The sequence below is a fragment of the Pempheris klunzingeri genome, chromosome 3 (genome assembly GCF_042242105.1).
Source record: "Pempheris klunzingeri isolate RE-2024b chromosome 3, fPemKlu1.hap1, whole genome shotgun sequence".
In the NCBI taxonomy this organism is placed as follows: Eukaryota; Metazoa; Chordata; class Actinopteri; order Acropomatiformes; family Pempheridae; genus Pempheris; species Pempheris klunzingeri.
In genome coordinates, this window is record NC_092014.1 from 13,356,085 (window position 1) to 13,382,139 (window position 26,055).

A 26,055-nucleotide genomic window follows, 5' to 3' on the forward strand; every position below is an offset into this window, starting at 1 on the left:
CTGATATCAGAGCTGATCTGTTGACATGCTTGTGTTTTAGTATATAGGATATACACGTGTAGTGAACCACAATACTTTTAGAATACTGGCCAAAGTGTGTCTGCAGCATTAAATATTGAAAACTCTCAATTATCAGAGGTTGACTTTGAATCAGATTCATACTATTGCTTACTTAATCTTTCATTGAATTATTTCATATCTGAATCAGAAAATCAGGAAACTCTTGAATTTTTTAGAAAATGAATGATGAATGATATTTTAGAGACTGAGGTATTTTCTCTTAGTGTACCAAACATGTTTCACAAGAAGAAATTTCAAATGATTTCCACTCCTCTAATGAATGCCTCTGTTGTACAGACTTGTGATTTTGCTCACTTTAATAGCTGGCAGAATGTCTTTTGGGTGAATCACTTGTGACTCCTCTGTCAGCTGGGACCAGTATGGCAGCCAACATCAGACTGCACAGTTAGCCAGGATTTTCTGCATCATCCTTTCCCCCCGCGCAATCCAAGCTTTGGATTACATGTATTTCCCTGCCACATGGTGACTCGTCTGGCTGGCTTTCCCTTTGTGCACCATCTCAGCGCCTGTGTGTCACCATAGCAATAACACAGAGCTGGCTGATTCTGAACGCTGACGTCGTTGAGGAGTTCTTGGAAAACTGTGGCTGTAAAGTCCCCGAGGATAGAGGAGCAGAGGGGGAAACTGGACAGGATAGTTTGACATAGACAAATTGTAAGTGAGAAAAGTGTGAACCCCATGCACGCACACAAATCCACTTAAATCTGTGAAACAATAACAAGGCATCAAAACTTTTCCTGTCAAAATGGATTGTAAATTATACAGCTGCCAAAAACTACTTCTCTTATTCTGGCAGGGGAAAAATAAATCAATTTTTTATATAAACTAACTCTGTATACACAGTCAAGATATCAAGAAATCTAAGTTTAGATTCACCCTGTTGTCGCATTACCAATAACAGTCCATATATTGAAGGTGTCTGTAGATGCTCTAGGTGTGATCAGTATATAGAGCTATGAAATTGTCTACATCTTCTGAAATCTGCCCTGCACTCGGGATCAAATGTGTTGTTATTGTGGCGTCGACCAGCGGTGGTGTAGTGCGTCAGGCGCGCCGCGGACAGGGGCAGGACCAGAAGCATTACCATACCTGCAACACTTGTCTTTTCACTGCACCACTTGCGCTTTTCACGCTAATCTCGCGTCTCAAAAGAGCGTCTCTCAGTTGTCTCCAGTATTTTCTAATGATATGCAAACAGGGTACCAACCTCCGGGTCATTTGTTGCCTATTAGGGGAGGTGGCAGAGGCTCAGGCGAGGCAGGAGCTGATGTGAATAAAGAGAAACCTGGGGAGCCCAGTTAATTACTTTCGATTATACATAGGTAACATTTCTAAAGCATTTTTTTTTTTTTTTTTTTTTTGAGAACGGGTGAAATAAGTTGATGAAATTAGTAACAAGTAGAAAATAAGAAGAGGATCGACAGAAGTTAATAGTTGAAGTGAAGACCAGGAATTATAAAAGGATCCTGATTTGTGCGCTTTGACAGACTGTTATAACAGATATTATTTTATAAACTCCTTCCCTGCGAAGTGGGATCTGCTGAGGTTATTCTGCGTGGATGTGTGCGTGTCCAGCTCCTTATCAGGTGGGGAGCAGAGCAGCGGAGCGGGTGGTGGGGGGTGGAGCCACGGCAGAGTTGCCCATTCCTAAAGCCTGAATCATACAACTCTCCATTCACATTCCTGCTTGGGACCGCTTCATTCAGGGACTCACAGTTGTTGGAAGGATTTGAAGATTGTGGAATTCTGTTTATCGCAGCCAGATCAAATTATAACCATGGATCTACTGTTTTACGCATCGTCCAGGGACCGTTTGCAACCGAGCGTGTAGTTAAGAGTTTTCTTTGCACTGGATTTATCATGCGGGCTTTGCCTTAACAGTGGAGTAGACCTGACTGGACAGTCGTAGCCTGCCGGGGCGCAGCCTGGAGTTTGGTTGTATGCTGAGGCTCGTCGCGACCGAGACATTAAAAGATGATATTGACACGTAAGTGTTTGGAAATGATGATGGTTTTTCTATGAAATGCAAAAAATGTGGCCGTACATTTAAACGGGTTTCCTGTTCATCCGGGAGAAATAAAGCTTACTTATTGGGCGTCATTAGTAGTTTACAATGTGCTTATGTTTTTTTTAGTTGACTTTCAGTTTTTAATTTCACCTTATTTTACTGAATTTTACCTTAAAATAAAACAGTCTTTAAGTCGTCTTTAAGGCGCAACGCTGCGGGCTGTCAGATAAGAAATCTCGCCGCTTTGCGCATAACTCCGTGTCTCCAATGTGCTCACTCCTGTTCACAGCTCACTGAAAATCCACAGGTTCCGCTCACGTACACGTTTTCCCAAATTATAGACCATGCTTTTCTGACTTGGTGCAAATCCGTTTTTAGAGAATATCTTGCTTTTACGCACACAAGAAGGGAGCAACTGGCAGACATGCACCCTCTCGACTGTTTTAATTGGATGAAACTTTGATCCGTGTTGTGGAAACGAGGTCGTGAACTGGAATGTTCAGCCTTAAGTCGTATTTAGTGTCTTTTAAGATTATCAGAAGGTATAGTACCAGCCCGCGACATTTCTGCCATCTCAGTGCCTCCAGTTTGTTTAACTGCCTGTGCCTTTTGCCTGACTGTCGGCCTTTTGCTAACGACTTTGAGGGGATGTTGTTGTGACTGTTTAAAGTCCCGTTTTCTGTCCTGTGCTGCCAGGCTTTACTTGATTTGTGAGCTTTGGCGCTTTGTCTCAACCGTTTTAACTGTTTGTTCCAACACATGGCTCCTTATCAGCTACCTCAGGTCTGGAGCAGATATGAGCACAGCAAGGCACAGTTGAGCCATATCACCATTGAGAACGTGCTCAAAGGCACTCACAGACATCATGATGCAAGCTGAATGAACATTACCTGCAGTAACTAGTGACATGGATACTGTCTGACCCTGATGTTACTGAGTGACTATGCAACAGAAGACTAGTCCTGGTACAGAAGTAGTGTGAGTCTCATTTATTGTACTGAGTCTGTCTCTTTATTTATTTCAATCAGAGATGAGACTAGATGGTTTAGTTGGAGGTTGGGAGGTTGTGCTGGGAGAAATAAAGGAAACACACTTCATCTGCACTCTTTGTGAACCAGGAAGTGAGCAGGGGCTTTATCTGAAAGATTTACATCCAGCTGGCACTCTGTTTTCTCCATGTCCTGTGAGGAGACACATATGTTCATTTTTGCTCCTACCTTCCCTCTGCTGAATGTATCAAACTGTCCTGGGATCTGTTTATGAAAGGTTCGTTATCAAGACGGGGAAGGGGGTCCCGGCAGGTAGGCTGTCATCTGGCCATGGAAAGTTTATCAGAGGCTTTGAATATGCCTGGTCACCTGATCCACGGCAAGGGCCCTCTGTGCGAGCATAAATCTTTCATCAGCGAGCATAGGGGCCTTTGGGGTTAGCCCTGCGATGAACCATCTGGGCCAGCTGTGTGTTTGCATGCGCTTGTGTCCGTGCATTCGTGCCTGCCCCGGCTGGTGGTAGATAACTGGAATGGACCGTGGTAGTAACCTCATTATTCATTTGTGTGTGTGTGTGTGTGTGTGTGTGTGTGAGAACAGGGCAATGCTTGAGGCCAGCCAGATGGTGATATTCCTGGCATCGTCTCACTTAGCTAACAGCCCAACCTTCTCAGGGAACACCAGCTGTCTCAACCGTGGAATCACAAAACCTAATACCCATCAGGAAGAAAATCTGTTATCACCCATCTTTGCATTCCAGCAGAGCACTGGAGGGATTTTACATTGGTCACGTTAAAAAAGCTGTCGTCTCCAGTTGTCTTGGTGCTATTATATGGATTCAAGCTGTTAAGGACATTGTGATCATTCATGAAATAGTTGAGATCTTGATTCAACTGGAAACATGTTGCTCAAGTTCATGAACACACCAGGAGTGTGTCCTTGCCACCATTAAGGAGAAGGGCAAACACTGGCAGCATCGAGGCTCCCGGCTTTGCTTGTTGTAGATTACTGCTGAGCCACGGAGTCTGGACTGGTTTATCACATCACCTGTCTAGACCCACTTTGCAGCCCCTTCAGAATGACCCACTGAGACCTGGAGTTGATAAGAACCTTTCGCCTGCCTTTCGGGTTGTTTTACAGTCAGCACTTTGGGACCCAGTGATGATCGGGTAATTCCAGATAAGCCACCTCAATTCACAGCAGTTGTTAGTCAAGCATTCTTCTTCAAAGACCCAGTCTGAGTGATAACTGTATTAAGACTCTTGACCTCCAGTCTGCCATGTATGTAGCACAGCCTTTGAGGTGGGGAGCAGCATCCTTTGTTTGCTAGCCGCTGACAAACTCCCAATGGAGCTGAGCATTCAGACTCGGCCAAGCCAGACCCCGCTGCCTCCTGCGATGGAGGGAAACTTTGGCCGGCAATTGTGAGAATTTCCTGCCACAGGAAAGGAGAGAAGAGAAGGGGCGAGCAGTGTTGAAATAAGCAGGGATGGCAAAGGAGATGAAGTTGAGAGCAGGGAAAAAGAAAGCAAAGAAAAGACTATGATGGATAATTTTAGAAATCGATACTGACGGGGCAGTGGGTGAAGCTTTTCCCTGACTGGCATTTCACCAGTTCAGCTTTGGCCATATTCCAGGAGAAAAAAAAAGTCTCTTGTGATCCATATGAAATTTCTATTAGCGTCAGGCTTTGCTCTTATTAGTCATGTTATCTGCAGATAATCGCTCTCATCTTTCTCTCCCACTGAGAGGGAGTGTGTCTCACTGTGTTGTCTTTGCTCATTCATATCAGCCAGAATTAATGTGTGACTAACTTACTAATTCCAACTGAGTCTGCATTTCAGTCCACAAAGTGATGCATGCAGTTTAAAATGTATCTTGATTATCACAGAATAGGACATTTGTTCAGTGTAACCTGTCCTTATGAGGCTAGTTCAGTTTCAGCCACATATCCACCTCTCTGTCCTGACTGACATGTTTCAGACATCCTGTGCGGCCTCCTTGGCACGACCAGAAGTTCTCGTCTGGTCTGGTCTGTGCTTAGATTCACATATTTACCAATCCAACTGTTTGTTTGTTTGTTGGTCTGTCTCCAAGCCAACGAGGCCACAACCAGCGATGGTTATAGGTAGACAAAACAGGACTAAACCTCTTGCAGACAAGTGGGTATTGTAGAAGAATTACATTCTGCATACCTGCACTTGCTTTCATTCCTAACAGTTGTTACTACATGAAACTGCATATAAGAAAGTGTGGTCAGCTGCAGCACAATTGGTGTACCAGGACATGTAGTATTTTCAGTATTGAAAAAACTTCAGTGCTGGCCTTTTACATTTGTAATCTGTTGTACTTAAGCCAACATGACACATGTAGATATATCAGCTATCAAGGGAGCCAGCTTCTTTTTGCTGTAAGACATACATTTATCCTGAGTGGCTTGTAGCTGTCTCTAACCATGAGGACATTTGGTAAGTACACACAATCACCGGAGCCAGTGTTTGTCTTGGCTGCCTCCCCACCTATTATCTGGCCAGGAACAAACGAAGGCAGGGCCTTACAGCAGGGTGGTCGGCGGCCACTGCAGCGCCGCTCGGTTCTCTTCCTGTGAGGGAAGCAGGAAGAGGAAGTGAGGTAGTTCCCTGGCGAGGACTAAGGAATTGGGGTGGACAGTGAGAGAAGACAAAAAATAAAATACACCCATGACTCTCAAGTTATCGAAGCAAACAAAAATGTAAAGGATTGGGCGGAGTGTTGTAGGATGACATTTTTATGACCAGAGGGCCTGAGATGTTCTTATAAACCCATTTTATGGCTCTTTTTTTTTTTTAAATTGCAGATGCATAGGACTGTATGTGTGTGCGGCTCTATTGTTAGGTTGTTTGTGCCAGATGCCCCATGCCCCTGTCCACTTCCTGCAGCCAAACAAAAGATAGAAAAATATTCTTGCTTCACTGTGTGAAGGAATGGAGACACAATGTGGTGCAGTGACAAATATTGTTCACTTGTATCCATTTGCATAGTGAATACTGTCATTATTTTGTTTCTGAGGGACACCAAGCCCACATTATGTCACTGTAAAGTAGATTTGACACACATTCTGGCCCAATGGGGTGTGTCACTGGATAGCTTCCCTCCAAAGGCACTTAATGGATCCCATAGCCTTCTTTTTCGGGTTTGGGGGTGGAAAGCTAACCATGTGTTTGTGTGTCTAATTTGCATTTCAATAGCTTTACTGTCTTTTGAGTGGTTTGTCTTTAAACATGAGGTTGGCAAACACACACAGACTTGCATGTGCACACACACACAGACAGATACGCAAGCAAACACAAGAATCTCCAAATGCAGTGCTTGCTTTCAAGAATGTTGGTATAATTACCCCTTGGTTTCTGCGTTCCTCTGCGTTCTCTACGCTCCAAAAATACTGAGCTCAACACACCCACCAAATACACAGCTTCTTAGACTTGCCATTCCACATCCACAAGGAAATAGAGCTAATTTGTCAAATAAAATAGTCCTAAAACATAGTTGTTAATGTGTTATTTGACACTTGGGTGCAGGTTGGTGTCACAGTGGCTTCTTCAGGAGTGCTGGCCCCTGCAGTGGCAGAGCGGAGACCCTGTCTTGGTCGCGTCACACCTTGTTGTTAGTGGGTTTGTCTGCCGTCTAGGCTTGTTGTTGGTATGTAAATGCTTGTATATGGTTGAGCTCAGACCCTTTCCAGCAGTAGTCTTCCTCTGACCTTGCTGTCTGCCTGGCAGTACTTTATGGTTACCTCTGTAATTCTCCACTAAAATACTGAAACGTCTTTTTTCAGGCACACTCTCAGTCTTTTATGTGCCTGCTCTTGAGCTTGAGCTAAAAAAAAAAAACAGAACAATTCATTGGTGTAATTTAGCTTCGAAATGAGGTGGAACTGCTTGGCTGGTGTTTGTGATAAAATAAACTACTCTGTTTCTCTTTACCGGTGGTTACTATTAGCTCAGTCATGCTCAGCCAAACATAACAGCCCTACAAAAAATTACTATAATGTCTAAATACCAGGAATGTAGAATTTTAAATGGAAAATGTTTGACTACTCTGCTTGAATTTTAGACTTCAGAAATAGTTCTTACATTGGTAACTTAATTAACAAGTATTTCACTTTCATGTTTAGTACTCATTGTATATGTTGTTGTCACTTTGATCCATGGTTTACCAGCATCTTTTCTTGCCTTTGTCTCACTGGGTTGGTTTACAAGTGTTTCTCAAGGTTGTGCTACATTCGTATTTGCTGCAATAAAAGTCAGGTCCTTAAGGCCATGGAGACATGTTTCTGTCTGTCTTCTCTTCACAAACTGCTGGCTGTGGGGGTGATGGAGCAATTGAGGAGGCTGGGATGTGGGCAGCCATTTGGCATATGTCCACTAAAAGGCTTTCACAGATAATTGGGAGACATCCCCATGGCTCCTGTGACACAGTGGACCTCGACATTCAGTCAGTACTTAGCATAACAAGCACAAATGTCACACCTTGTGTTTGAAGGGAGTTATGTCAGTGTTGGAGAACATGTAGTAATGACATTGATGGACACTTGAGAAACATACATCTGATATGTATGTATGTAAAACACCCTTTCCTATGTGCATCTTAAACAACAATGGTTCATGACATTTTCCATATTGGCATCACAGGGGAACAGAAGCTGGAGGATAGCACTGCATTCACAAGACGTCATATGCTGTCAACAAACTCTTAAACAACAGCAAAAAAGGCATATTCATATCAATGGGAATAGTCATATTGTATGGGAAAAGGCTCCATGCAGACCTTTATGCTGGAGATCCCTGTGTGAACACTGAAAACTGCTGTCATACCTGGATAAGGAGCTGGCACACACTTGGAGTGTGAGGGAGTAACACAATTTGCATGTTTGATGCTTTGAGCTCCAGCGTCGGAAGCATGAGAACGGAGAGTGACCGAGTGTGAGATAGCTAATAAGGTCAAGGGGCTTCTATTTGATCAGCTGCTCAGTTCCAAATTTTTTGTGCTACGTTGATATTTTGACAGGATAACCCCTTTAGAATTACTTTTCATTCACACTGGTTGTTTTTTGTAAATCACCTGTGTTATTATAGGCAATTTGGCATGTTAGTGTACTCTGATTATATTTTCTGTTCACGTGGGTTGAAGTTTCCCCCACAACACCTAAAATGCCTTTGTTATTGTCTCCTCTGCAGAGATCGAGGCCAAAGAGGCTTGTACCTGGCTCCGAGCAGCAGGGTTCCCACAGTATGCCCAGCTTTATGAAGGTAAGGACCCCTGTGAGACACCCCCCCCCCCTCTCTCTCTTCAGTAACGAAGATAAGATGGACAAAAACAATTCCATTCTCATTGGTGTTGGTATTAGAAAGTCACAGTCATACTGGGAATCATGGCATAATCAGACTAAGTTATGTTGTTGCTTCAGTGACCTGTGAGTTTTGAAACTTTTACAGGCTGAAAAAATCTAAAATCAGTTAAGCACACCTATTACTAGGTAGCTTATAAAACACCAGCATGCACACACAGCACAGCATTCCTGAGAAGTAAGGGACTTTACTGTGCTTTTGCAGGTAAAGCCACACATACCTTAGCATACTCTGCTATATTCCAAACATTAACTATGATGTGACTAAATGTCCCTCTTAACTTAATCTAAACACAAATCATGTTTTCTATTTCCTCTCAAGGTACTCATATAATGACAAATGGCTGAGAAACAATGCTTTGCCTGACCCTTGAGCTTTAAATACACACTCACCAAAATACATGAAACATTCTTCAGACTCCACAAAGCTTCCCCAACTATACTGTGGCATACCATGGGCATACCAGTTCCCCTTATGTAACTACAGAATGATGACAGCAGGACTAAGTCAACAGGTCATTGCTTGTTGCAACTTAACCGTGAAAGGTTTCCTCTTTGAATGGAAAGGTCATTGTGCTGCTGCACAGGTGATGACTGCGACTGTTCTTTACACATACATGAATGGCAACGCAAAAGTGCAAATGGTAATCAATCATTTTACACCCCCAGATTTTACATTCTCGCTGTTTTGTCACTTTTCATCTTCACGCAAGTAGGAATTGCATGACACATTTTTCCTTCCCTTGTATCGGTGGGAGAATCTCTATTGTCTGTTCTGTCAAGACTATTGCCCCACTAAAGATAAGAAGACCGATAAGCCTGTTCCAGTACAGTAGGCTAAAGGTACTGGCCTCCCTTAAATAGCATTTTCTTATCATCATTGCCCCTGGGGGTTAGATGCAAAATTCCTATTTTGGGTTGGGTCAACAAATACCAGAAATATCATCTTAAAATCCATAAATTGACAGCAGACTACGGTGCTTAAGTATTCTTTATAGCTTAAGGCGCACTTTATCTGTGTGCCTTTACTAATACTGTGACTCAGTGATCCTGTTAATGGGGTAGACTAGGGGAGAAAGAACAAGAAGGAGAAAAGGAAGTAGGACCTCTGAGCGGCAGTGGAGTACCTATTGTCATTCTTCAATCAATCCCCTGTTCTTTCCCTCTGTGCTCCACATCCCCCCTGCCTACCGAGTCTGAAAGCTGCAGCTGTGTTTGTTTGGTCGGCTAAGACGCTACTTCCTCTTTTAGCTTTTCATCAAGGCTGTATGGGGGGAGAAGGTGGGACGGAAGGCCCTGGTGGGTGTTTGAGTGGGTGGGTGTTTCTGAGGCTGTATCTTTAGTTGTATCTGACTACATTGATCCAATCAGCCGCAGGGAGATGCCCACACTAATCTGACTCTCTGTATTTAGATGCCCAGTTTCCCATCGACATCTCTTCGGTCACCAGAGATCATGACTTCCTCGATCGGGATGCGATCGAGGCTCTTTGCAGGTGAGATTACAAGTCGCCCTGAACCCTTCGTACTTCTTTTCTTTTGATGTTCTGCGCCATTCTTCTTATTCTTCTCCTGCTTCTTTTCTGTACTATCTCTTGTTTCCCCCCACATAAAACCATGAGGGCATGACTTCAAAAGGAGGCATGCTTTGGAAAGTTGCTGATGAGATGAAAGAATGACACGATAAGCACCTTGGAGCCTTGTGCTGTAACTTTTTCTCTCTCCATTTGGTTTTCTGTGTTCATACATCTCTTTTTCTTTCTTCTTTCTCTGAGACTGATAGTGTTTACCTCAGTCATTAGAGTCCTTTGTGCCATTCTGGCAGACACATATCTCACTCCTACCTGGATGTCACGTCTTGCCCTTTGCATTCAGTTTTTCTCTTCATCCATTCTGCCCCATTTATTTCCCACAACTGGGGGAATGACTAGGGTGTCAGTGCTTTGTTTGTATGAAGGTTTGCAAGGTTAGACATTTCAGTGTGTGTACATAAAAAAATGAGTTAAATTACAGTAAGTATCACTGGAGAGGACTGGGTTTGCACTTTAATTGGTGCCCCTGTCATATTCATTTGCATATGAGGAGGAGGTTAATAGGTCTTTAATGGAGTCGACTCCTTCATCAAATTCCGACTCTCAGTAATAAACCACAGCAGGTGTCCCTCCATACATCTGGAAGCTATCATCTCAATGTCTCCTCTCTTGGCAGCCCCTCCCCACAACCCCAACTATCCCTCAGTTCCCATCCCTTCATCTCTCCATTGTTACATGATCTGCTCTAAGAGCTCTCCAGAGGGTGTACCCCCACCACCACCCTCGCTCCTGTTCTCCAGGTGGCTGAGGGGATAAGCTTTCTGCCCCCTCCCCAAGTTGTCGTCGCCACTCCAGCAGATTTCATTCTCCCTGCTCTCTCCTTTTCTGTCTCCCTCTCATTCTCTTCCCGCTCATGTGGGGATTATCCCTCAGCAGCTCATTAACCAGCCTGGGTGCACCCAAGCTCCCCCTCTGTCTTTCTCTTCCCCTCTTCTGTTTTTCGTCCCGTTTCATCCTTTCTTCCATCATACATCCTCTCGGTGATGAGAGGTTTGTGTTATAGGAAAAATCAGGGGGGGCAGAATATTTTAAAGGCCATTTCTAAATGTAACCATGTTTGCACGTGTGTTTTTGTGTTTGCAGGAGACTTAACACCCTCAACAAGTGTGCTCTGATGAGACTGGAGATATCACCGCAAAGAAAAAGAGTAGGTGCACATGCTCGCACAATTAACTCCACTTCTTTTCTGAAAACCACTTTGCAAATCTCACCTTAACTATAAGTTCACTCTTGGCCACAGGGCAAAGCTGTGTCTTCTCTCATCTTGTTTAATGAGAAGGCACCTGTTGGGTTTATTTCTATATCAAGTGAGCTGTGAGGACCCTAGGGGGAAGGAGGATAGCTTTAATGTCTAAATGAAGGGGTTGCGTTCACCAGGACCTCCCCCTACTCAAGGCGTGCTGCCTCTCTTTCTCAAATACTTCCTTATACTTCTGGCTCACCATAAAGGGAATTAGTATGCTGCTATTGTGGAATTCTTACAATATGGTGTTTTTTAAGTGGCTTTTAAGATAAATGTAACTCCCTCAAACACCACACTCTTAGATTCCACTTTCAAGGAAATGGCCCTCTTGGAAAGTGTTTTTCCTCTTTGACGAGAGGAAGATAATTGTGTGACTTTCCCAGTTTTAGACTACACGTATTTCAACTGAAAACCTACTGACTTACACTGTCACTTTGTGAGAAGAATTGCTCCTTATACTAATCAACCATAATTCCATAATGGCCTTAAGTGCTACATAGTGACATCCTTGTTCTGTGTGTGGTGGTATTCATTAGAGTGACCCTTTCTGCAGCACCTTTCATTTCAGGAGTCAACACAGCAGAGTCAAAGAGGTTATTTGCCATCTTTGTGACCCCCCCCCCTCCAAGACAACTCAGGAATGCATTGATCTCCTTCATGTTTCTCTCTTAAATCTCCATCTCCCTGTTTCTCGTTCTTTCTGGTTCATTCGCTCCATCTGTCTAATTGTAATAACAACAAATAGTTTTTGTTCAGACTCCTTGTGACGTTAAAAGTGGCCACCATTGCAATGAATGCTTTGGTGGCTTGATGGTTTTAGGATAACATATCTCCAGAATGCTAAATGGTTGACACTCTCTATGAACAATGAAAAGCATACTAATGTTATCTCACATTCCAGCCAACACAGCTTAAGAAAAAGGCCAAAATGGAATCCGAAAATGTTACGAAAAAAATCTCCTTTGTCCTCTTAAATTTAAAAAAAAGATCTGTATGAAACAGGGATGGCTTTTACTCTTTGGTTATTATTAATTTCATTTTAAAATTACATCATGTTTCCACTGCAAAACATATAATTAATGATGCCTGTATGTGAAATCTGTGTGAGTAGTGAAAACTGGAACCCTGGCAACATGGATTTTGTGGATATGATCATTTTTCTACTGGATTTTTTTTTTTATTCAAAATGCTCATTTCCTGGCATCTTTGGGCCAGGGCTCTGGTTATAGCTTACAAACGTCTAAGCTTTTTGTCAGGACAGATCTGAAAAAAGTCCAAAAAGAATTCAGATTGTAGATAAAATTAAGGTGAGGAGAAGATGGTGCTACATTGTGGCCTGTGGTTTGGTTTTATGAGCTTTGATCCTCCACTTTGATTGGGAACATTGAGCATCCTTGGAATCTCCTATTTTAACTTGTGTATGTATGTTTGTGTATCTGAAAGGAAAGGTGGGTATCTCTGTCATGGATAAGGAATAAGGATTGGCAGTTGCAGTGTATCAGTGACACTGTCTCTCACTCAGTGTGTGCATATGTACAGACAGAGGGGATAAAGACTGTAGGGGGGTATGACCCCAGTCTGGCCGGCTGCATTGTGAGCTATGGGGGTCATAATGGAATTTCCTGAACTCCCTCCAGGGCCTGAGATAGATTAACCAATATGGGGGAGGTGTGTGCATTTTGTGAAGGGGCATGTGCACTGTATATGTCAGCTATGTGCACTTTTTCCTTTGTCTTTGTCCATGCTGTCAGGAAGTGACAGAATCATGTTTAGTAACTGATGATGGATATCTTTGCTTCATCAGGTCAAATGCTCACAAGACCTCAGTTTAAGATAATATTATGCAAAACCATTGTCTTTTTACATCATTGACAAGCTATATACATTATTTTCCAAGAAGAATTCTTCAGTAGATGTTCTTATGTAACAGCTCTTATTATGGCATTTGACAGTCATCTTATATCAGTATTTTTAATGCATGCATAGATAAGTATACCCCAATACTTTATTAATCCTGTATCAATAGAAACTTGTACAAACAAAACAAATTAACTAATAATAACTAAGGCAATAATAACTAATAACAACCAGGCAAAAAGACTAAATGATTGCCAGCTGATAATATGACATGATACACTAATGACAAGCGGATGAGACATGAAAACTGAACCTAACATGAATGTGCAGAAGGCAATGTGCGAGTGCAAGAAGTATAAAACAAATTCCATAACTCCAGAAAGTTTCCTGGACCAAGGTGAGGAATGTTGTGGGAAAAAATGGAAAACGTAGCAGTGCATAAAGTCGCCTAACTGTTCCTTTCCTTGCCTCTCTTTTTTCCTCTCCCTCCCTTATCCCCTCCTCTGTCCAGAGTGAGGACTCCGATGAGGATGAGCCTTGTGCCATCAGTGGCCGCTGGACCTTCCAGAGGGACAGCAAGCGCTGGTCCCGCATGGAGGAGCTAGAGGTTTTTTCCACACTGTCCACAGATGCCGCCCCGCCCCCGTTTCCCAAAGACCAAGTATCTCAGAAAGGCAAGCTTGCCTTGCGTGAAGGCAATAGTTCAGAGAGTGTGCTGACCGACCTTAGTGAACAGCCTGAAGTGGGTTCCATCCACAGCAGTGGGAGTGGAGGAAGAGGGGAGGAGAAGAACCGTGGTGCCGCCCTGACAAATGAAGCTGTACCTGCTGGTGCCACTCGTGCCAGCTCTGTAGCTAGCATGTGTTCATCCTCGGGCACAGGGGGGTCAGGATGTGCCAATGAGGACTCTCTGTCTGATGGGATGCCTCCTTCACCCCTGGAGACACTCGGACAGTTCACGTTTGATGTGAAAACAGGGATGGGAGGACAAGGAGGAAGTCTAGACAGAGGAGGTGGCAGTGGCAAAAGCACACGCTCAAGAGCTAAGAGCTTCCTCAAGAGGATGGAGAGTCTACGGCTGCGCAGTGGCACTTCCTCCAAGAGAAAGAAGAAGGGGAGCACAAGCGGAGGCAAGATAGAAATCAGTGGCCCTGTCATCAAGGAGGGTCTAGATGATGACAAGTTGCGGCAGCTCAACTGTGTGGACATCTCCAGTATCAACCTCAACCAGAACCTCAATCACCATCGCAATCCCACTCAGACTATGACACTTAATAGGAATCGCTCTGTATCCTACTCCACTCAGACCAGCAACGGCAGCACTGGAAGTACTGGGAGCAGCCAGTCTGAAGCTAGCAGTGGAAGTGCAGTGAGCACACCGAGCCCAGTAACTCGCGCTCGCAGCCACAGCACAGCCGCAGGCTCTAGCAAGAGAGGAGGAATGTATTTGGAGGGTTTTGATCCTTTCAGCGTTCTCCAACCGGCTTTAGGTCGACAGCTAACACCCCCACCCAAATCTGCCCCACCCAACCCCTGCCAAGCTAGTAATGGGATAACAGTTGATGAGCAGAACCGCAGGAACAACTGCAGTGTGCAAGACAATAGCAGACAAGTGGAAGAAGAAGAGGAGGAGGAAGAGGATGGCATGATCTTCTTCTACCTACCAGAAGGTCACAAGCCTGGAACCTTCCCCAAAGCCCTGCGGGACGGGAGTTCACGCAATAACAATGGGAATGATAACGGGAACTCGGTGATCCTCAGGGGGCGGCAAAGTAGACGCCAGCGCCGTGGCTCTTCAGGCTCCGTCGACAGCCGGCTCAGTTTTTATGACAACGTCCCCCACACTGAGAGGGAGGAGGAGGGAGAGGAAGAAGAGGGGGATGAACGCAAACTGGAGCAAGTGCTACAACATGTCAGCGGCCTGCAGCGGTTTGTTAATGCCTGGTCAGAGGCTGTGGCTGGTGAAGAGGAGGAAGAGGAGGAGGATGAAGAGGAAGAAGGAGACTCTGATTCAGCACTGGACTCAGCCTCCCCGTGCCCGTCCTCTCCTTTGCAGAACCGGCTGGAGGAGACAGAGAATGGAAGTGACCAAGACAGCACAGGAAACCCGCTGGGTGAGGGAGAGGAAGGAATGAGAGAGAGAAGAGATTCTGGTGTCGGAGCATCTCTAACCAGAACCAGCAGGTCAGTGAAAAAAACCTAAAGTGCATTCCTACTAATGCAGTGAGTTGTGTTTGTTTGGGAGTCAAAGTTAAAAAATATTTAAAAAAAGCAATAGCTCTTCACTCACTAACTTTTTTTCCCAGACTATTTCTCCAGCAGAAAGTAGTTCCAGTGAAAAGATACTTTTACATAACTCTTTATATACAACTTTTTGTTGTTTGTACAATTCAACCTGCAAACAGGCTCATGCTTTTAGTCCTCTTCCGTAAAACCCCTGCCAAACATTTCCTTAGTGCATGAAAATCCCAAGGACAACAAAACAATAGAAAGACAAACACTAAGGTACTGACAGAAAAGAGTTTTCTAAGAAAGTGACAGCAGAGGATAAACAGGGGGACACGCTGAGACTTCTTTCCTTACGTAATGGTGCTGAATACTCAGGAATGCTGATTGGTCTCCATGGGAGCTGTTGCTGTTCCTTCAGGAATCCATAGGCAGAATTACATTCGGGAGGCGTGGGTTTTTAGTCTTTTAGGCAGTTTCTTGATTGATGTGTACATAAATCCATGTAATCCCTGAACTGATCACTTGGCACATAAAACCGCAAAATACTGCATGTGGCTGTGTGTTATTTTCTGAGTTTATGTATAGACAAAAGCATGACACTGATCCCAAGAGTTAAACTACTTTTATTTAATCAACATTCTTCTTCTCACATATCAATTTGTACTCCAGGCCACAGAAACTCCGCTGGCCGAGCTTCCAGAACTCCCATCGGCCAAGCTTGGCCTCGGCCCAACTCCAGATTAGCTGCCAGTCTGTGCTGCAGATGAATCTGCTCCAGAAGCTCTCCCTGCTGCAGCTCACTGCTCTGCTAGAGAAGCACACCCCTACAAACAAACATGGCTTCAGCTGGTGAGTGGACTGTAGGAAAATGCAAAGTACATGTTTTGACGATGGGGAGATTTTCTATGTGATTGTTGAACACACACACACATTTTTTTTAAAGCTTGTGTTTCATGTGAAAAATGCCTTCTGCGCCTGTCTAATTGTTCCTACAAGTGATGCCCTTGAATTGATCCATTCAGCCGTCCATCCAACTACTACCCCTCGATCCCACCCATCTCCCAATCCCCTCCATCTGCAGGTTGTTGTATAGTGTGGTGACGGCTGTCCACAGAGGTTGGGTTTCACATTCTTTTCCCAGGCCCGTAATTGCTGGGAAGGGGTGTACATTGTCTTTTTCTCAACGGGGCAATCATGGCCGTTCACACGCATGGTGTTACAAGAGCTGGAGGCTGGAAAGATCGGTCCTCAACAATTATCCCTCCACCACTACCCTCTCCTCCACCTCTAGACTATTGGTTTGACCTCACTTTATGTGCTGCTTATGATTATCCAATGGTACTCCTTGTTATGTTATCCTGACCTCATTACTCCCTTCTCTTTTAGTCTGGACTAAAAGCAGTAAGGTGACACAAACAAAACTTGGTTTACCAGAAAATGTATCACGGGATATACCACACAGTCAAAACATATATGACAGACAAACACTGTTGTGTAAAGTCATTGTGAGTGCAAAAACCATTAGCTGTTGCACATTATTACTGGTTTTTGAACATGAAAAATGAAATGAAAAATCACATAATTTTCTCGTGTTTTCACACTTTCTCTGTTCCTCTACCCGAGGCCTTCCTTGGACAGGAATAGAAAGTGTTATGACCCCAGCTTGTCTTATGACAGACTGAAAGACAGAGGCCACTTGTTGCCCACTGGAGGCCCACACATATTCAGAATTCCGGGCCAGGATCATAATATGCTCCTTTCCAATTTTTCCCAAACTGTGGTTCTAAGAAGTGCTGTGAGTCTTGTGAACGGCTGCTCTTACAAAGACAAGCTTGTCCTGAGTCACGCATAGCGTCTCTCTGGTAAACACACTCGCACCCTTGCAGATAGTTGCACAGCCAAAAATCCGTGGGTTCATTCTCGTGAAATGGACGGATTTACATGTTACAGCTACGGGGTTGGTAGTTATGGTAGTTCACTTGCGCCCAAGAGCATACACACACACACACACACACACACCCCACATGCACAGTGACAAATAGTGAGACAGACACTTGGTGCGGATGTATAAAGCAGTGGGATCCTCCTCTTTTGACACCGCGCCGTACATCCTACACGCCCAGTTCTCCCCCCATCCTTTTTATCCTCCCCTCTCATAAACCTGGAGACAGGCTTCTGCAACCACTTGGTCTCCTCCATGCACACACATAAAACACACACATTTTGGAAGGCAGGCTAGTTTTACAGGCAGAGTGGTATATTAAACCCAAACTAAATGAACCACCATTTGAAACGTCTGAATCCATCTTTTTAGTCAAAAATGTAGGATATCAGTCGATGTTTTGCTGAGCTGTTTTACCCTGAATAATGTGACGTGTTGGTGTTGATCACACAGTTTTCATACAAGACCTAGTAAGATTGAAGACATGTCATGACATTGTTGTCATGTCATTGTTGACCTGAAGAAATCTTTAAATTGCTAAATTCATATCAAAAGCCACACCATTATATAACAGATATTGATGCATGTATGTCTGTATGTATGCATGTTGCAGGGCTGTGCCAAAGTTTATGAAGCGCATCAAGGTCCGCGACTACAAAGACAGGAATGTGTTCGGTGTGCCACTACAAGTCATCGTCCAGAGGACAGGCCAGCCCCTCCCTCAGGGGATCCAGCAGGCCATGCGATATTTACGCAGTCAATGCCTCGACCAGGTAACGCAAAATACACAAATAAACACACATGTATGGACAGATGTATACATAATCCTGCGCATATACTGTAATTGCAGTGTACATATAATATCAAACTTCCTGCCAGATTGTCATTGAGCTTTCAGACCGTTTTCAGTTTTCCACAGCTTTAAGGTGCCCGAGTTACATAATGTCTGAATTTTAGGACATCTGCAATCAGTCAAATATTCATCCATGATTTTTTTTTTTCATTGGATATTACATAAGATGGAACAGTGAATCGGAAAAAGCTTGATACCCACTTAGTGAGTGTGCGTATACGGTTTCTGTCTGTCCCCCTTTTTTCTCTTTTTTTGTGTCACACATTTGCTGAAGCGAGGAGGCCTGGAGAGAGTCAAAGTGTGCAGCTGCTAAGTCACCTGTGTCTGTCTGTTTAATCCAGAGACATTATGAAAGATTTATCTCAGAGTGAGTGTGTACATTCATACGGGAAAGAAAGAGCGAGTAAGGAGAAAATAGCTATTAATGGAGGGCAAAACAGAAAACAGAGTGATGGTGTTCTTTTCAAAACAGAACAAGGCGCCTCTGTTTGGAAGTGGCGAAAGCTCATGGAAAATATTCAGGCTGGACAAGCCAGCAGCCTTTTTCTCTTTTCCACCCCAACATTGCCATTTCATGCAGCCTTAAAAGGCCACTGATGAGGACCTACACAACAGTACAAGAATGCCCACTGGGTGTCCTCGAACTTCTTGAAAATACAGTCAAATCTTCTGTTGTGATGTAGCCATAATGACTGTAAGCTCTGGATTTGTTGATAAGTCAAGAATATTATTTTCAATAATAACAGCCTGCAGCCTTAAAAGATGTTTTTAGTATGGACTTTGGGCACATTAATCATTTTTGATCTGCTTTAATGATTGTGCTGTACATTGTACTTGTAATAATACTCAGACTAATATGGGATTTATAGTTCAAAGCTGACTTATCACGTTTCTGTGCATTGTGTAATTCTCTCTGTCTTTGTCCTTTACTCTTTGTCCAGGTGGGTCTTTTCAGGAAATCAGGAGTTAAATCTCGTATCCAAGCTCTTCGTCAGATGAACGAGGCGAGCGGCGCAGATGGGGGAGGAGTCAACTACGAGGGCCAATCGGCATACGACGTTGCAGACATGCTGAAGCAGTACTTCAGAGATTTGCCAGAACCCCTGCTCACTAGCAAACTGTCGGAGACCTTCCTCCAGATTTATCAGTGTAAGCACACACACACACACACACACACACACACACATACTTTCAGAGTATTAACACATTCTTGTAGAGACATCCACACACAATGACACATGAGGATTGCATTAAAAGTATTGTTTTAGAGCTGCAGATGCTTGCCTGAAATTGTTAAACCGACAAAAGAAAACAAACAAGATGAACACAGGAAATACCTATGACATGAGGTGGTATAAGTGATACAGTATTGGCTCATCCTTCAGCGACCCACTATTAATATAGACGTCCTCTCAAGTTCTCTTTCTTTATGATTGTAATAGCTGCATTAGGAACTGTTTACATAATGTGAAACAAAACCAGTCCTAAGCATGAAGTATGAAGCATGACTCATATAGTATACACACACATGTCGGCTTATATAACACACTTCGACACAGATCCCATCATAGCTCATTCCTGGCAGGCGAAGGGAAGCCTTACCTTCCAAAGTTAATCAGTGGACACAAGAAAGATGACATGATGTAGCTTGGCTTTGGCTATTATTCTTTTTCTGCGTGTAATAGTAAGAGCGAGCCATGACATTCTCCCTCTTTGTCTCCAGACATGCCTAAAGAGCTCCGTCTGCAGGCGGTGCGAGCTGCCGTGCTGCTGCTGCCCGATGAGAACCGCGAGGCACTGCGGACGCTGCTGTGTCTCCTCAGCGACGTGACGGCCAGCGTGTCTGAGAACCAGATGACTCCCACCAACCTGGCTGTTTGTCTGGCCCCGTCCCTCTTCCACCTCAACACCCTGCGTCGCAAGGAGAGCTCCTCACCAAGGTGTGTGTCTGTGGGTCTGCCTTTACACCAGTGCCACCCGTTCATTTTTAATTTTATCAGTGCCTTTATTTTGACACAAACTTAATTTTGACACACTTATTGTATTAGCAGCTTACATAACGTGAAATATGTTGTTCATTCTCAAAACAGGAAAGGGACACTCTAAAGAAACAAAAGAGCCGGATGCCGTAGATAGTGTAGATGGAGAACAGAAAAAAGAAAGAGCTTGAGAGAGGAGGAAGGGAGAGAGACACAGGAAATAGAAAGATAACATAAACATCTTTACCTAATTAAGAAACACTGTTTGTTCCACATTTGTCAGAAGGTGGTACATCAGGTGTTTGCCCTGTCTTGTGCCCACAGCCTGCAGGATGGATGCTGTTACTTATCTTGTTGTGTCCACCATTTTTTATCTGTCTTCTTTGGTCAAAGGGTGATGAACAGGAAGCAGACACTGGGAAAGCCGGACCAGAGAGACCTGAATGAGAACCTGGCTGCCACTCATGGCCTGGCACACATGATCCAGGAGTGCAGGAAACTCTTCCGGGTCAGTAGTTAACAACACTGGAGCTGAATGTGTACTCTGACTTAGCAAAGTCACTCAAGTCGATGTGGTGCGTTTGCTGCCAGAATGAATGCCACTTCTGGCTCACTGTACCGTGTCAAACACCTAATTTCCCTGTGTTCCTGTGTCCTGTAAACAAACACAGTCACTGTTACATAACTCGATCCAATTCATGCATTTGCTTATGCAGTGTTATGATTACATAATGTAAATGTGCCAACCAGCCTTCCATTTTAAATGCCCGTGTTGCACAGAACTGGACTTCATGTCTCTGTCAATTTAAACCAAACTCAAGCATCTGTGAAAGAATTTAAAATACAGCATGGTCCCACAAAAGCAGAAAAGCCATGAATCCACCTCATCCAGTGCGGTTCTGTGTGTCCATAAAGAGAGGACTGGATAAACAGGAAACAATCAGCAAACTACTCTGTTACTAATTCAATGTCATTCAGCCTAAAACATTTCTCTGCCCAGTGCAGACTTCTCTGACCTGCTGCAGTAAATGCTAAAAGGCTGCACACTGTGGGTCATTACTGTTCAAAGTTTTATTAGATTGCGGGAGAGCTTCCTGGCTTCCTGTCATGGCCGCATCACACAACAAGTAAACTCAATTACCTCCTGAATTATTTCTTTTTAATTACATCTCTGTTTGCTCATGGAGTTTCATAAATGGAAAATAACCCATGAAAATCCTTTATTTAGATAGTGATATTGTTAGTCTACAATTAAACCTGAAAGATGTACAAACATACAGAGGGAACGAGACAATAGGATGTGGTATGTTTCCATTTTTAATTGTTGTGCAAGTGACGGTTATTACATTTATTAAGGGGTTTAATGTAATCAGGATGGAGATGACTGATAAAGGCAAAACATGAAGGAGACTTAGTGCTGATCTCTCTTATCATAGGACATTTAGAAAAAGACAGATATGACAAACAAGACAAAAAAATACTTAAACAAAAATGGTTGTTTGATATGTGTTTTGTACAAATAGGCTCAATGAAATAGTTAAAAATGATTAAATTCACTTACATTTATGATCCTTTTGTATGTCTCAGTGTTGTATGGAGCTGTTGCTGTAGATTTGTGTTGATATTTCTCACAAACCAAATACATTTTACCTCCAGCAACACAATGTAAAGTTAAGGACTGACCCTCATCGTCCTACTTTCCCACAGATCCCAGAGGAAATGAATCGCTGCAGGAACTCGTATGTGGAGCAGGCGCTGCTGCCGCAACGCTTGGAGGACCTCGCAGGCGACGAGGCCGGGCAGAGAGGCTACAGGGCCTACCTACGGGACAGCCTAGACGCCCTCCTCAAAGAGGCCAAGGACAAGTTTAAAGGTTATGACAGCTGCTCCACACCCGAGCACGCCGAGCTGGCAAATAGGAAGGTAAGAGCATTCGTCAACTCGCTTTAGTTCATTTTAAGGACTCTTTTTGAGTCCATATGGCTGCACTCACTGTGTTTGTTTGTGGCAGATAGTGAATGCAGTGATAAATCTGCCACAGAGTGAAAGTAATGAAATTCATGAAAGGTTAATTACTGAGAGAAAAAACAGATCATGAGTCAATCTGTCTTCAGCGTGTAAACAAACCACCATTCATGAGGCGCGCTCTGTCTTTTCACCTCTCCTGTCTTCTCCTTTCCTCTTTCGTGTATGCCTTTCCAAACTCCCCCCTGCTTCTCTAAATATCTAGTGGAAAACCAGCACTTAGGGTTTCCTGTATAGAAACACATCCGTGTGAAACTGGCCTGGCCCGCGGGTTCTCGTTCCCATCCTAGAACTGGACTGTCTCCCAGAATGACATCAGCTTGACACACACACAGACAAACACACACACACACACACATGCACAAACATACACAATCTCACCATTATCCCAGGCCTACATTTCCTGTGTCTAGTATGCAACAGAACAGTATGAGGTTATCTTTCCTCCAGTTTGAGAATCACAAGGCGCAGAGTGCATGTTCTTTATCATCTGATGGCAGAACCAAGCAGCTGACTTGGCCAAAGGGCATTGAGGTTTTGAAACACAGTCTGACTGTTGTGAATTAAATTATGGCTGGATTACCACGCCTAATTTCTGTAAATATAACTGATAAGATTAAATATATTAAAGGAAGCTTCTAGATACTTTCAGGAGATACTACATTAACCCTACTGCCCACTTTAGAAAACATATGATGATCCCACATTTCACACTGTGACAGATTTCAAGTTTATTTTGTCATTCACTTATAGCCACAAGAACTGTGAAACAGAATATTTGAATATGAGAAATGTTGGGAAGGAGTCAATAAGAAAAGTCAATAAGTATGTAAATTGGGACGTCCATTGTAGGTGTGCTAGGACTCCCTGGTTTACATCCAGCCAGGGACATGTGTTGCATGTCATTCTTAATTTCTCTTTCCCCTCATTTCCTGTCATCTCTCTGCTCTCAGCTATCAAATGAAGACATAAAACGCTCCAAAATAATATGAATTAAAAGAGAATTGTTTCTAAAATAATTGGGCCTTTCTGTCTGTTTCTCCAGGTGCATGATGGCTTTCCACTGCGGCTGTGGAAGGTGACCGTGGAGGTGCCTGCGAGTCCTGAGGAGGTTTTGACGCGACTGCTGAGGGAGCAGGGCCACTGGGACGAGGACCTGCTCGAGAGCCGGGTCGTGGAGACCCTGGATGAGAGGACGGAGGTCTACCAGTACGTCAGGAACACCATGGCTCCACACCCTACCAGAGACCACCTGGTGCTCAGGTAGACTAGCCATTCCTCTTCCTCCCTGATTGACCACTCTCACTTCCCTCTTTGTCTTCACCTTTGTCAATGTTCTGCTTGGATTTAATGCTGTTTCTTACTCTAAACACTTTATTACCCCTACTAGAACATGGGAAACAGACCTGCCAAAGGGAGCGTGTGCACTGGTGTGTACATCTGTGGACCATGAAGGAGCACCTGCTGTAGGCGTTCGGGCCAACGTCCTCACCTCACGCTACTACGTTGAGCCCTATGGAGGCAGCAAATCCAGGCTCACATATATTTCCAGGGTCGACTGCAGGTGAGTGAATGACTGACAGGAGCAAAGACAATTTTAGTGGTCAGTCAATATCTTTTCCCTAGCGGCACAATGAGCTAACACCACGTCTCTTTTGGGTTTTTTCAGGGGTCGTTTCCCAGAGTGGTACAATAAACTGTATGGACACTTGTGTGCTGCTGAAGTGGCGCGGATACGTGACTCCTTCACTGTGCCCATGGACAAATGAGGAAGCAATGTGCAATTTGGGCAACAACAGACTCAACAGCTTCTTTGAAGCCTGGACTGTTGGACCATAATTTAGATCTCGAAATGACTCATTTCACCCATTCCAACAGAGAGGTAGAGTGGGGTCCAGGCCTCTTTATGCTCACATTTAAAAGACAAACCCTGAATCCTGGATTGAAGGACTTTTTTTGCTCTGATTTTGTCACAACAGACTGTCGCTATTGTTTAAAACTGTTCTGTTGGGGCTCTCAGTGTGCTGCCAAAAGGACTCATGTCACACAAACATTTATCTGGGCCAAAGGACATGATGTCGCTGATACAGGATGTGAGGTTTAAACTTTATCTAAAAGGATGCTATTGCTTCTGAGAAGCAAAGGGGGATTCAAAGAGTGTGTGTACGTGTGTGTGTGCATGAGTGTTCAAAGCAACAAACGGTTAATAAATACCTATTTCATGCACTGGTTTCCAGTGGCAGCATAATGTGTACATACAGTATTCTGTTCACGGTAATGGTTGTCGTCCGTCTTGTGTTACCTCTGTACCGTTTTTTCTGTTACAGCAAAGCACAGGAGGAATAGTAGTCAATATTATGGTCAGCTGATTGATGAATTCATGGGTGAAGAAAGATGTGAATGTGTTGGTAATATGCAGACTGAGTGGAGACAATAGACGAGATACAGGGAGATGACAGGTGGCTGATAGCACAGAGGGTTTTAGCAGAGGAAGGCAAAGACAGATGAGAGTCGGTGGCTGGCTCACCAAAAAGAGAAGGTGTCATCAAAGAAAGGGCCTCGTTTACTGACAAACATAGAAATAGGTGTTTCCTCATTCCCTCAAGAAAACGTGTCACAAGTTTGATTGGAAGTTGCATATTTTACAGGATGAAACTAAAATTTAAGACCAACAGATCCACAGTAATGGACCAAATTGTGAAAAGCCTGAAAGAAGAAGTTTTTCCATATTGAGCTTTTCCCCACTATTAAAAAACCTAGAGGTGTTGTTGTAAAGAGCACAGTCAATTCACTTTTTTTTTTTTAATTGTTGTCCAGACATCACTTGTCCACATTTAAAAAAAAAAAAAAAAGACAAATGTTGATTCCACAATTATTTTGATGTACATGAGAGCAGAAAAAAAAACAAGCACTGGTATAACTTGCAACAGAAACCTCCAGCTAGTCCCGTAAAAAAAAATGAAAAGAGAGAAAAAAAAACGGTCCTTTTATAAAGGTGGAGATTTTACAGGTTTTACTGTAAAGGAGAGGGCAGATTGAATGTTTGTGTGATTTCAAAGGAAGGAAAACTATCTGTGTGCGAGCTTCTTTCTCTGTGTTGTCACGTCAGTGTTTGGAAGCAAGAGATTCAGGTCCTCATAACAACAGTCGACCTTCTTCACTCGTAACACTCATGCTTCAATCTGAGGGCTCACATTCGTCAGTTGAGTTGTATGATTAATTCACTAAGCCATTGTTGATATAATTAATGTTTGTACCTTTAACTGTGTCTCTGCCAAATAATAACGCATGACAATGACAGTTAATTTAAAACAAATATATTTATACCTCAGATATATGTTTGTTTTGTATCATACCATTTTATTTTATTGTAAATGTTAAGCTTTGTGTTACAGAAATGAACAAATGTTTTATCTTTTTTATTAATATTATTTCTGTACAGGTTAATCAAAGTGCACTATTAAATGTATTAAAATAAAAACAATTGTGTCGTGAAAGTTATGTAATAACGCCGGGAGGCTTAGCCACAGACAACTCTTTAGACCAAAAAGTTGTGGTTTTTATCTAATTTTTCTCCTAAAGTCCCTCATAATGTCACTGGTTTATGCTACATTTTTTTTCTGCACACCCTCTCAGATTCAGACTAACTGTGGATTTCCGACCTCGCTTCCCTTCACATCCACGTCCACCTCTCACATTCATTCCACACCAATGAATCCATGATGGGGCCAGAGAGGCGTGAGCTGCGTGCAGTGGGGTGTCAACTGGCTTGGTAGTTGGTGATCTCACTCGTTGTCTTGTTTCTTACATAACAGTTTCAAACAGCAGAAAACAATGGGCTCCATTGTGCCACAGCTGGCCTGGTCTGGATC

At 43.5% G+C, this 26,055-nt stretch overlaps 1 protein-coding gene across 3 annotated transcripts in view; it reads left to right on the top strand.

The window, feature by feature from the left end:
• dlc1 (DLC1 Rho GTPase activating protein) overlaps positions 1-25,635 on the top strand; it is a 79,153-nt gene extending 53,518 nt beyond the window's left edge. For 2 of the 3 annotated variants that reach the window (XM_070855293.1, XM_070855286.1), the window contains exons 6-18: positions 8,295-8,366; positions 9,878-9,959; positions 11,139-11,202; positions 13,667-15,339; positions 16,054-16,233; positions 17,940-18,099; positions 19,121-19,328; positions 19,903-20,119; positions 20,552-20,666; positions 21,866-22,081; positions 23,229-23,446; positions 23,574-23,747; positions 23,853-25,635. In XM_070855293.1, the coding sequence (XP_070711394.1) occupies positions 8,295-8,366; positions 9,878-9,959; positions 11,139-11,202; positions 13,667-15,339; positions 16,054-16,233; positions 17,940-18,099; positions 19,121-19,328; positions 19,903-20,119; positions 20,552-20,666; positions 21,866-22,081; positions 23,229-23,446; positions 23,574-23,747; positions 23,853-23,952 (3,479 nt within the window). In that variant the 3' untranslated portion in view covers positions 23,953-25,635. Of the gene's footprint in view, positions 1-1,778; positions 2,069-8,294; positions 8,367-9,877; positions 9,960-11,138; positions 11,203-13,666; positions 15,340-16,053; positions 16,234-17,939; positions 18,100-19,120; positions 19,329-19,902; positions 20,120-20,551; positions 20,667-21,865; positions 22,082-23,228; positions 23,447-23,573; positions 23,748-23,852 lie in introns of those variants that run through there. The other variant, XM_070855300.1, reaches the window with a different exon arrangement.
• The last annotated feature ends 420 nt before the right edge of the window (positions 25,636-26,055 follow it).